The sequence below is a fragment of the Heteronotia binoei genome, chromosome 5 (assembly GCF_032191835.1).
Source record: "Heteronotia binoei isolate CCM8104 ecotype False Entrance Well chromosome 5, APGP_CSIRO_Hbin_v1, whole genome shotgun sequence".
Taxonomy (NCBI): Eukaryota; Metazoa; Chordata; class Lepidosauria; order Squamata; family Gekkonidae; genus Heteronotia; species Heteronotia binoei.
In genome coordinates, this window is record NC_083227.1 from 168,386,390 (window position 1) to 168,398,757 (window position 12,368).

At 45.3% G+C, this 12,368-nt stretch overlaps 1 protein-coding gene across 1 annotated transcript; it reads right to left on the bottom strand.

Annotated features, from left to right (window-relative positions):
• Positions 1-5,743: 5,743 nt before the first annotated feature.
• LRRC8E (leucine rich repeat containing 8 VRAC subunit E) lies at positions 5,744-9,856 on the bottom strand. Its single transcript, XM_060240682.1, has 2 exons — positions 9,695-9,856; positions 5,744-8,389 (listed from the first exon to the last, which is right to left on the bottom strand). The coding sequence occupies exons 1-2, from the start codon at positions 9,830-9,832 to the stop codon at positions 6,137-6,139; spliced, it is 2,391 nt and encodes a 796-aa protein (XP_060096665.1). The 5' UTR covers positions 9,833-9,856; the 3' UTR covers positions 5,744-6,136.
• Between the last annotated feature and the right edge of the window lie 2,512 nt (positions 9,857-12,368).

Consider the following 12,368-nt stretch of genomic DNA (forward strand, 5'->3'; position numbering starts at 1 on the left):
AACAAAAATAACCAACATACTGTGAGATGTATCTTTCAAGAAGATTCCAGTTCCATCTAAAACAGCCATTTCCTCTGTTCACTGACTCTTTTGCACTCCTGTGCAATTGTAAATACATATACTTATCCCAAGTTCTATGTGTGTTTAAGACTGCAATCTCAGCCCTTTGATTTCCATGGATTTCAACTGGAGGAACTGCATAGAATTGCCCTGTAGGGTTGCAGGGGATCCCCTGGTTTAGTGGCCCTCCCACTGCTTCAGGGTTAGTAGAAAGCGGGGTGGGGGGATGTCTGCTGGGCACTCCATCACACCCTTTGGAGACAGGTCCCCATAGGGTATAATGGAGAATTGATCCATAAGGCACTGAGGGGTTTGTTTTTTGTGCCGGGTTAGGATGGCATCTGTGCGTGCCAGGGCCTCAACCATCGTGGTGGTAGAAGTGCGCGGTTGCCACTGGCGCGGGGTGACCGAGAGTTGTTGAATGAGGAGAGGGGAGCCCTTCCCAGCGACTCTCCAGGCATCCAGCACATGCCATGGTGGTGTTGGTGCTCTCGCCCCTTCTTCGGGTTCTGGAAGTTCACTGCTCACTGGAATCTTTTCAGCCATCCGGTTACAAAGTTGCCAGGGCTGTTAAACTTCTTATAGGATCACTCTCAAAATGTCAAGCATGCGGTTTCAATGACGAGTCAGGTTTGCTACAAAACTACGTTTATTGATAGACCGATACTTTCTGTGTAACAGATTCTTGAGAGTGATGCTAAAGATAGATTGATATAATACTTTTAAGGCATACTTCAAAAGGATTCTAAAAGGTGGGGGCGAGGGATGCACTCTCACACACCCTCTCGGCTTGACTTCGCGAACCAAGATTTAAGAAGGGTGCAGTAGTCCACGTCTGCTGCAGGCTCGCTGGTGGCTGACAAGACCAATGCGGGACAGGCAGATCCGGCCACAGTGGCTGCAGGGAAAAGTCTGATTTGGGGTTGGTGCTGTAGCAGTGCGATTCTTCCTCAATCTCCTTTTGTCCTCAAGACCAGCTATGCGTGCGTTCTCAAAGGAAGAGACAGCCTGGTGGATGGTATGCCTCCATGCTTTGCGATCTGAGGCTAGGTCAGACCACTGGTGATGGTTGATGCGACAGGTGCCAAGAGATTTCTTCAAGGAGTCCTTGTACCTCTTCTTTGGTGCCCCTCTATTTCGATGGCCGGTGGAAAGTTCGCCATACAGAGCAATCTTGGGAAGGCGGTGGTTTTCCATCCTAGAAATATGCCCTGCCCAGCGCAGCTGTGACTTCAACAGCAGTGCCTCGATGCTTGTAACCTCCGCCCTCTTGAGGACTTCAGTGTTGGTCACAAAGTCACTCCAGTGGATGTTGAGGATGGTGCGAAGGCAGCGCTGATGAAAGCGCTCAAGGAGTTGCAGGTGATGATGGTATAAAACCCACGATTCGGAGCCATAGATGAGGGCTGTTTCTCTCTACTTCTACTTCGCAAGCAATAAAGCAAGACAGGGGAAAGAATAACAGAGTTAATAGACCTTGGTCCTCCATGATATTTCACAGGCCAGCTTTATGGAGGACCCTAAAACAATCAATTACCAGTGGAATTCTACCATGCTTGACATAAGGTAGAATGGCATACTGAGCTATAATGAACCATTTGTTGTCTGCCTGTGTTAATGTGGGGCTCATCTTGATTTTAAAGCAATAATAAATATGATAAATCTATAAATAATATTTATTACCTTAAACACAGCTTTCTTCCTCACTCTCCCATTGAATAGATCTCTTCTAGACCAATGAAGTAAGAGGTGCTGAAACCTCTATTCATTCATCCCTTTGTATATAACCTGGTGGTAGACAATGTCTCCTGTCATGCCTTCCTCCATGGTTAGTTTTTCTATGTAACTGTTATTACGAGGCTGTGGTGTATTGAATATGTAATGTTCTTGGGATGGTCTGTGAAAAGTTATCTTGTTTCTCACAGTGGAGATGGTGGCCACCTGGGAATGTGAGATTTCTGTGTAAGAGCGAAAGGTGTGGGGCAGAAAGAGATTATTGGAGATTACTGCTGTATATCTCAACAGAACTGGAAGCGATGGTACTATGAACTTGGCACCATTTTACTGGTCCTGTTTTAACAGCTGTCTGACACCAAAATTAAACTCTTCCTGTAGATATTAAAAAGGATGAAAGAAGTTCACTGGCTAAATATCTGCAAAACAGGTTGCTTTTAAAGGCAATGAAAACACAGCCAGTAAAAACCTACAAGCTTCTCATAAATAGCCTTTTTGGGATAACTACAGAAAAGCTTGTGTGAACTTCATATAACTTGAAATTAATTCATTAATTGGTGTACAATTCTCTGCTACCTTTCACAGCAATTTCCCAGTATTTCAGCCAAGGAAAGTATGAAAAATAGCTGTCAAAGGATTTTCTTGAAACCAAGCAAGCTTGGTTGTAGCTTGAGGCAGGTTTCCAGTAGTAGCAGCTGAAGGAAAGGCCTACTAAATGTGTCAGCATATTTTGAGATATAGCAGCTACCAGGACCCAGTGTGGGTGGTACACAGTGCTGGCATTCCTGATGACAATGGCAACAGCACTCCCAACTGCATACACTGGCCAGTGGTGTTGAGGAAGGGGTGTGTAGGTGGTGCAGGCAACTGAACATGGGCATTAGGAGTGCTTGCAGGCTGGAGAAGAACACACAAACAGACAGGTGCATGCAGGTGTGGGGGTGGAAAGAGAGGACCCTGGGAATGTATGAAAAAGTTGCAGACCGCCCACTTTCCACCCCCATTTTGGCTCAGCATGAGTTTCAAAGATTTTTCTGAAAACGAAGTTACTTTGAGCCAGTTTGGTGTAGTGGTTAAGTGTGCAGACTCTTATCTGGGAGAACCAGGTTTGATTCCCCACTTCTCCACTTGCACCTGCTGGAATGGCCTTGGGTCAGATGTAGCTCTGGCAGAGGCTGTCCTTGAAAGGGCAGCTGCTGTAAGAGCCCTCTCCAGCCCCACCCACCTCACAGGGTGTCTGTTGTGGGGGAGGAAGGTAAAGGAGATTGTCAGCCGCTCTGAGACTCTTTGGAGTGGAGGGCGGGATATAAATCCAATATCTTCTTCTTCTTCTTCAGAAAAAGAAGCAGGTTTGGGGGAGTGCCCTGGAAGTGACATCACAGGAAAAGCTGGTGTTTTGGTTCCATGTGGCCTGGAAGTGACATCACTTGGCCCTTGACCTGGAAGTGACACCAATTCTCTGCTACCCTACAGGAAATGACATAATTCCTGTCTCCCAGCTCCAACCCCCAAACTCTTCTGGCTCCACCACCAAATTTTAGTGGGCCATGAAGGAGAAATATGAAAATAACTGGGCTATGGGAAAGAAAAGTTTGGGAAACCCTGTTAGAAGGACGGGATGGAGGAAAGCCCACACTTCCCTGAATTACTTAATGATGTCAATGATGTCTGTGATTCTTACTTTCACTTCTGGCAAGGCCCCCATAAAGGAAAGGTCTGGTAACGTATCAATAAAGCTTCACCTATGTTTGCATAGTGGAAGTCTATCTGAATGTTACTTGGCAACGCCTCACAACAAGCTGAAGTCAGCTGGTTGGGTGACTGGTTGATAGTGGGATTTCTAGGTACAGAGAAAGAGGCAAAATCAATAAATACTACAGGGAGATACTAGATCTTTTTAATTAATTTAGCAACTTTCATTTTGGATAGGGGAATGGATGCATGATTATGAGATGTCCCAGTTTCTCCATAGATGGTATAAAAAGGTAAAGGGAGTCCCCTATACAAGCAACAAGTCATTACCGACCTATGGGGTGGTGTCTTAAAACTGGCTATGGTGGCTACATGCATAGCCAGCTTTAAGAGCGGATTGGCTAAAAATATGGAGCAGAGGTCCATCAGTGGCTATTAGCCACAGTGTGTGTGTATATATATATGTGTGTGTGTGTATATATATTCACACACACATATATTGGCCACTGTGTGACACAGAGCGTTGGACTGGATGGGCCATTGGCCTCATCCAACGTGGCTTCTTATGTCACATCACAATGTTTTCTTGGCAGACTTCTTATGGGGTGGTTTGCCATTGCCTTCCCTAGTCATCTACACTTTCCGCCCAGCAAGCTGGGTACTCATTTTACCAACCTCAGAAGGATGGAAGGCTGAGTCAACCTTGAGTCAGCAACCTAAACCCAGCTTCCGCAGGGACAGAACTCAGGTTGTGAGCAGAGCTTGGACTGCAGTACTGCAGCTTACCACTCTGTGCCAAGGGGCTCTTTTTACAGATGGTATACCAGAAGGCAATTACTGAATCTGTAGTGTAGGAACCAAGTATGGGCCAGAAGTTTGCATTATAGAGGTGAGATGCCATTTCATTTTGCTGTGCAAATGTTATTTTCCCCTTTATCTTCTCAATCTCGTCTTCTCGATACATTCTTTAAAAACTTTCTGTAGTTGGGTAGGAGATGGTATGGCCAATAGGTATATCAAGAACTAGCTTTCAGGTGCTTTGTTTCTGAGGAAACAGTTACCCTCTTATCTTTGTGCTGACATGCCCCAAAGACCTCTGACAACAGGGAATGCACTGCTAGGGTCCTCTAGTTAGAGAAGGTCAGGTTAGTGTAGGCCTGAGAGGAACCTGCTTGCATCTCAGAGAGACTGGAGTTACAGTGCTGGTACCTAGACAGGACGCAAGAGAAGATTGCCTGTGCTGATTAGGGGAATCAGCTTAGCAACCAGGAGTGCCCAAGAAACATGTTTATAGTCTGTTTACAGTCAACCTTATCATGTCCCAAGCACCTCACACAGTATTTTTGTTATGCTTTACCTATGGAAATTACACAAAATGCATACAAAGAATGTCTGTGGTAATGGAATTGTGAAATTAGAAATGGAGGTAGATATTTCATTGTGAGGGGGTGAAGACAGGATCGATAGTCTAGCGCTCTTCTCCAAATATGAAGCATGTTGATGGAAAGGGATGGAAAGAATGGAGGAAATGAATGGTGAGGCACATGGCAATAGCAACTGGATTCTAAGTGCTAGAGTACTACTCCCCTCAGCTGGTGGGAATGAACACGAAAAGCCACTGAGTGTCACCCCTACAATGAAGGTCTGCCCATGTGACCCTGATTATGATGTGCCACAAACAGAAATTGTGAATGACCCACTTACACCACGCCAGCAGTGCTTATAGGCCACCAGCATAAGAAGACTTTGCACCTCAGCTCTTCAGCACTGAAGAACTCAGTTTGGTGTAGTGGTTAAGTGCGCGGACTCTAATCTGGGAGAACCGGGTTTGATTCCCCACTCCTCCACTTGCACCTGCTAGAATGGCCTTGGCTCAGCCATAGCTTTCACAGGAGTTGTCCTTGAAAGGCCAGCTGCTGTGAAAGCTCTCTCCGCCCCACCTACTTCACAGGTTGTCTGTTGGGGGGAGAAGGTAAAGGAGATTGTGACTGCTCTGAGACACTAAGATTCAGAGTGTAATCCAATATCATCATAATATTCTTCCTTTAGGAACAAAAACTAGCAGGGAATGCAACTAGGCTATCTCTCACTTCAAGGCTCACCCAACTACCCCATCTGTATATATGCAGTAAGCATAGAAAAAATAATTTCTTAATCAATTCAAAAGGTGACACATGGAAACCAACGCATCAGTTGTTGGACAGAAGGGTGAAACATGGTCACAAAGTCCCAGACTATTATACAAATACACACACTGTTTTATAAATACACATTTATAATTTTTTAAAAATCTAATGAAGATTTGGTCTGGCACAGCCATTGATTTCTCATGAGTAATTCCTGCTACTATTAATTCTGGAAAATGATTTTTCAAAAGGCAATATGTATTTTGTTATGTCTCTGTTGCACTGATCGCTGATCTTCCCTTACAAAGATGGAAAAGTTAGTTCTTCCCTCTTGCCAGCCTAACACTGAAGTCTGCTTGCCTTGCTTTTCCAGAGCTGCCCCACTGAAAACATGGGAGAGGGGAGAAAGCATGAAAAAAACATATCCAAGCAATATGAAGAACTCAGCAAGATTCCTCCTTACTCCATGTCTGTGTGGCAGAACCTTGAGAGAGAGTATCCTATCCTTCCTACAATTCTTTCCATCATTCCTCCTCCAACGCTTCCCTGACTTCTAAAGGTAATGACTCATAGATTGTGCTTTCCACGTCCAAACCAGAGCGCTTCAGCGCACGGCACATGCAAATTTCTTGGGGCAGGAATTCAAGTTGATTCCCTTTCAGCTCTAGAGTGGTGAGCAAAGTCAAACTGCCCACACGTTGAGAGAGGCGATGCAGTTTGTTGTATCCTGCTTTGAGAGTCTTGAGTTTCTTGCAGAAGAAGAGTTCATCAGGCAGCGCCTCCAAAGAATTGTGAGAAATGGCAAAATGCTGAAGGTTGTACAAGGCTCCCATCCCAGCAGGGATGACCTGGATGTTATTGTTGGAAAGATCCAGATGGCGCAGTTTACTGCACTGGAATAGTTGGTGAGGGAGGGTCTCAATGTGATTGTGGCTGAGGTCAAGGCGCTCTAAAGTCTTAAGCTTGCGAATGTGATCAGGGATGGTGGTGATGTGGTTGCACCAAAGTTTGAGACATGCTAGCTTGCGGCAATGCTGGAAACTGATGATCTCCTCAATGGAATGTAGCTGATTGTCTTTAAGATCCAACTCCTGCAGATTCACCAAGCTGAAGACAGCATGAGGGATGCGTTCCAGATTGCAATTTATGAGCTGCACTTCTTGCACAGAGAAGAGCTTCTTGAGGTTATTGAGAGTCACTAGTTTAGTCCCATCATTACGGATTATGAGCTTCTGCAGATGACTGGCAACATCAGTTACACTGGGGGGCAATTTTGAGATATTGCTATGCAGCATCAGGGTCTTCAGGTTCTTTAGCTCACGAAGGCTTTCCAGAGTCCCTGTCCGGCCTATTTCCTGGCTAAAAAGTCCTGAGATGTGTAACTCTTCCAGACTTCTCAGGTTGTAGGTCCACAGTGGTATATCTTTTATCTCATCAAACTTTACAGTCATCACCTTCAGCTGTTCACGGAGGAATATAAGACCAGTAAAAGGCAGTTTAACAGGACAGTTAATCAGTGAAAGCTCCAGGAGATTAACCAATTGAGTCACTGAAGTTGGGAATGTAACATCTTTGAGGAGTTCCAGTTTCAGAGATTCCACCTCTGTCAGTTCAAAGAGGGTGTCAGGCAATCCAGGTAGCATGAAGAGGTGGAGTTCCAACCAGCCATGAGGGTTCTTCTGCAACTTCTGCCGCAGTTTCTCTACTGTCCACTCATGATTGAGGTTGAGCTGTGTGAGCTTGCACTCACTGACTTCTGAGAGGAAAACGGCAAACCGCTTAGAGTAGAGGGAATCATACTGGTCTACAAGATGAAGCATGAAAGCAAAGTCATTCTTGACATCAGGAATGTCACTGATGCCTGTCTCCTCACGTGCATACTTGAAGGAGTACTCTTTAAGTGGTCGGTGGAACAGCCAGTAAAGAGTATAGAGACAGGTCATGCCATATATGCCAAGAAAGCAGATGTAGCAGATGGCTAGCTTAGAGAACAGGTGTGCTTTGGTGTGGTTACAGCAGAAATGGTCATAGCCTGTCATGTCTTCCATTCTGACACTGCATGGCACTATAAAGCTAATGTTGTGGACAAGTGCAGCATTATAGGCAGTGATGATTAAAAACTTGCAGACTTTGAGAATGGTTTGGCGAATATACATGGTATAAAGGATGTCTCCTTTTTCCACATGGAGCCGGAACTTCTTCACCTTTTCAAAGAGGGCTTTGGCCTGTTCCCCTTCCTTTTTGTCGAGGAGGCTAATAGGGGTGGATTCTGCAACCTTCTTATCTGCAATGGAGCCTCCTGTGGGGTTAAGTTCAACAGACTCACTGGAAGCACTACTTTTCCTTCTCCGATCTCTCTTTGCTGGGCTTGCATTGTCCTGGTTTTCCACAGAGACTTCAGAGATGGCCCTAGTAGTCCAAGGTGAGTCAAAGCACTTGCTCAAGATGGAGATGAAATGTTCAATCTTGGAACTAGTACCAGGAAATTTGAACCAAAAAGAAGCACACACCATGAAGATGAGGGTGTGGATGACAACAAGGTAGGGAAAATACTTGGCATACCAATGGAGGGCTGTCTCATAGCACATCTGATTGATGTAGCTATACTGTTGGAGGTCTAGGTTATTCTGTAATCCATTCATTTCCTGATAGGTGGGAGACTCAGTTATCTCAGAGGCATTTATTATCTTCTTGGTAAAATCTTCACAAGTGGCATCAGCAAAGGATGTACCACTGGGGACATGGTTGGGAAGACAAATAATCTTATCCTGTGTCACCTGTCAGGTCAGAGAAGAGAAGAGAAAAGAGAGAACATGACACATCACAGAATGCAGGAGAGCAAAGAACAGCAGCCTGCGTCCTGCAGTGGGAATGAAGTCAGGCTGGCCTTAGACCAAATGATGGTCCTGGCAATGAATGCCCTTCAGTTCCCCTTCCCTTTGTTCAAAGCCCACTTCAAGACTTTGATATACAAGTTGCGTTCAAGATTTATCCATCACATAAAACAATAGATTTGCACCCTAGCATCTATAAAACTGCACTAATTCATGCCAGATATAGATACAAACAAGGGGTGGATCTGCAAGGACTTACAGGGGGCTTCTCATTTCCCCCCTCCACTCATTTCTCATCTTTCCGCTCCCTGATGGCTTCCATGGCCTCTTCCCTTTTCCTGCTTTTCTCCCCTCCTATCCACCCATCAACCTGTTTTATGTGCCTCCCCTCATCTTTAGCTTTCCCTCAGTGGCCTGTACCCAGGAAAACTATGGTCTAGTTGTGTGGTAGCAGTCACCAGGTTGGGCCCAGTTACACGGTGGGGAACTTGAAATGACCTGTTGGGGAAGCTCACTTTCCCCTGCACTTAAATATAAATCCAGGTTTTTCTATAAACTTAAAGAAGCATTTTAATTGTAAGAAATGTGCTAACATTAGGCATTTGTTCAATGCACCAGCACTTAAACTTCTTCCAACGCTAGCACCAAGGCAGCTAACAAATTAAAACTTACATAATAAAATCATGTCTCAAAAATCATTTAAATCAGCAACCCCCCCTCAGCATTAAAACGATTAAAACCAGTGCTTTAAAATTGTTTTATTAAATAGCTCCATCAGTGTCTATCAGAAGACAAGTCCGTGCCCCAAGGATCTTACAGTCCAAAATTTTACATTAAGGGGGCAAAAGTTGGAAGAGAAGAGAGGTAGTGGTTCCCCCATTGGAAGATTATGCATTCCTTTCATTTATACAAGCTTAGTTTCAGTAAAGCTTCATGGAAAAGATAGATTTTGAGGAGGGATTTGAAGGGAGTGAGAGAGGTAGCATCAGGCAAGCATACTGGAAGACACTTCCAGGCATAAGGAACAGCAAGGGAGAAAGAGCAGCATTGTTGTAGGGAGCAGGTGACCTGCGGATAGCTGAGGGTGGTGGAGTTGGATAAGTAAAAGTTATAGGCATGGTCTTCCCTGCACTTGCCCAGACTTCCTGAGCTGATGTTGCACCAATAAAAACTAGTGCAATATAACTCCAGAATGTCAATGACGGTGTAGCCTGTTGAGATTCTTGTGTCGTGCTCCCCCATACTCACTTGCAGAGTGCAGCCAAAAACACCTATCATCAGCATGGCAACAGTAATGTACTCAGCCAGGACATCCCACCAGGGCTTGAGAACTTTGAAAGCAGGCTGCTGGTCTGTGAATTGCTTGAATTCAGCTACTGGGATCATGCTGCCTGCCAAAAAATAGTGAGGGATTAGAACAGTACAACTGTCTGCCAAGTTCCTCCCCTTTACCAACGTCTGTTTTAATCTGTTTGGCTCATGGTAGGCTTTGCGGTCTGTGATGTGTGCTATGTCTTGTATATTCCAGGCCCCCTTCATTTACACAGTTCTACTATAGACAAATGAGAGCCAAGAGCTAGGTATGCTCCCTCAGCAGGCACTGAAATGCAAATGCTTCTAAGGTACAGTGGCACTATGGACAGCAACAATTAGACACGAGAATCTCCAAGGTTGCCGCCTCTCACTGAGTCAAATTAGATGAGATGGTGGAGTATCTGTGAATGGATGTCATATGTGATTTTACTGGTAATTAGGAAGTGGGAAGTTCTCAGTTCAGACTTGAGGTGTGTTACTAGAGGAAAGAGATTTCCCAATCTCAAATGGTCTCTTAGAACTGCCATTTGCAATGCTGGGAGAAATATACACGTTGTGGCCCTGATCAGATCTCCCCCCACTCCACATGCCTGCTTTTTGTAACAACGCTCAAGAATTGATCTATTCACAGAACTTCAACTTGTGTAGCCTACAGAAAAAGAAAGGGGTTGCTGTTTCTCACTATTACCTAATATTGGGGGATTTTTTAATGAGAAGATTTTAATAAGTTAAATGGAAAAACAAAGATAAAATGACTTGTGCTTTTCAGCAATCCTAGGAATCCCCTAGGAATATATGGATGCAACTCATATATATGATGGGGGTTCTTATGTTAGAACAATGCGTCAGTAATACTTGCTCACAAAATTTCAGACTGGCATCATAAACAGCCTGTTCATGGGATAAACACGATGCCTGATTCTCATCCTGAGGTTGGTAAATTTATTTTATTTATTTAGTTAGTTAATCCCATTTATTTCCCACCCTCCCCGCCAAAGGCTGCTAACATAGTATTTCCTAGTATTTATTATATTTATAACCCACCCTCCCCTGCAAATGGGCTCATCTTCAGAATCACATGGAAGATTATTCCACCAACAGCACAGTGATGGCTGTAGCAAGGATGAGGGCCTTGCTACAATACCTCATGTGGACCGCTGGCTTGCCCCACCTGCAAACCAGCCACTGCATCTAGTAAGGAAGGCTGGCTATTATCCTGAGCCTCAGGAATAACAGTTTCTAAGAGGGAAATAAGGGCTGTTTGCTGGAGCAGGATCCAAGGACAATGAATCCACCCATATTCTAATCTGCCATTTCTGGGTAAGGTAGTTAACACAGCGGCAGTAGAATAGCTTCAGGATTTTCTAGAGCAGGGGTGGCCAACAGTAGCTCTCCAGATGTTTTTGCCTACAACTCCCATCAGCCCCAGCCAGCATGGCCAATGGCTAGGGCTGATGGGAGTTGTAGGTAAAAAACATCTGGAGAGCTACCGTTGGCCATCCCTGTCCTAGAGGATGCATCAATACTCACTGGACCCAGTCCAGTCCAGTTTCTGTCCTGGCCATGGGATGGAGATGGCTTGGGTCACCCTGACAGATGATCTCTGCAGACATTAGGATCAAGGCTGATTAGCACTGCTGCAACTCGAGTTGTCGGCAGCATTTGACAGGTTGACTATGACCTGTCCGCCTCACTGATGAGGGGGGATTCAGAGGACTGCCTTGGTTTGCCTCCTTTGTCTAAGGTTGGGAACAGAGGTGGCAGTAAGGGAGAGAGGCTATTTTCTCCCCAGTATTATTCAACATCTATATGGACCCCCTTGTCTAGTTGGTGCATTGTCATTAGTACACTGGGTTGTCACTAGTACACTGATAATACCCAGCTATACCTGTTGATGGATGGCCAGCCATGTGCCACCCCAGAAAATCTGGCATAGGGATTGGAGGCTGCGGCTGAATGGCTGAAACAGAGCAGGCTGATGCCAAATCCATCAAAGATGGAGGTCCTGTGGATGGGGAAAGAGCTCTGGGATTGGGTATCTGGGATCTTGGACAACGCCCCCCCCCCTCCCGACACCAGTACCAGCAGTGAAGAGCCTGGACATGATTCTGGATACCTCAATGGAGGCCCAGATCACAAATGTGGCCAGGTCGGAGTTCTTTTACTTATGCTAGGCTCGGTAGCTGGCCCCCTTTCTATCTCGCTCGGACCTAGCCGCTGTGATCCATGCAATGGTCACCTCCAGACCGGATTACTGTAACTCACTCTACATAGGGCTACCCTTGAGACTAGCCTGGAAACTTCAACTTGTCCAGAATGCAGTGGTGAGGGTCCTAATCGGAACCCCTATTAAAGCACGCAGTCAGCCAGTGCTCCAACAGTTGCACTGGCTCCAGATTGAATGCCAGATCCAGTTCAAGTTGTTGATTTTAACCTTTAAACCCCTTCACGGTCTGGGACCAACATATCTTCAGGATCGCCTCTCCTGGCATACGTCCCCCTAAAAAAAAAGCGCATTATGCTCCTTAGGTAACAATACCTGATGTTCCTGGGGCCAAGGACCATTTGCCTGGCCTCAACTAGAGCTAGAGCCTTTTGGCAATAGCTC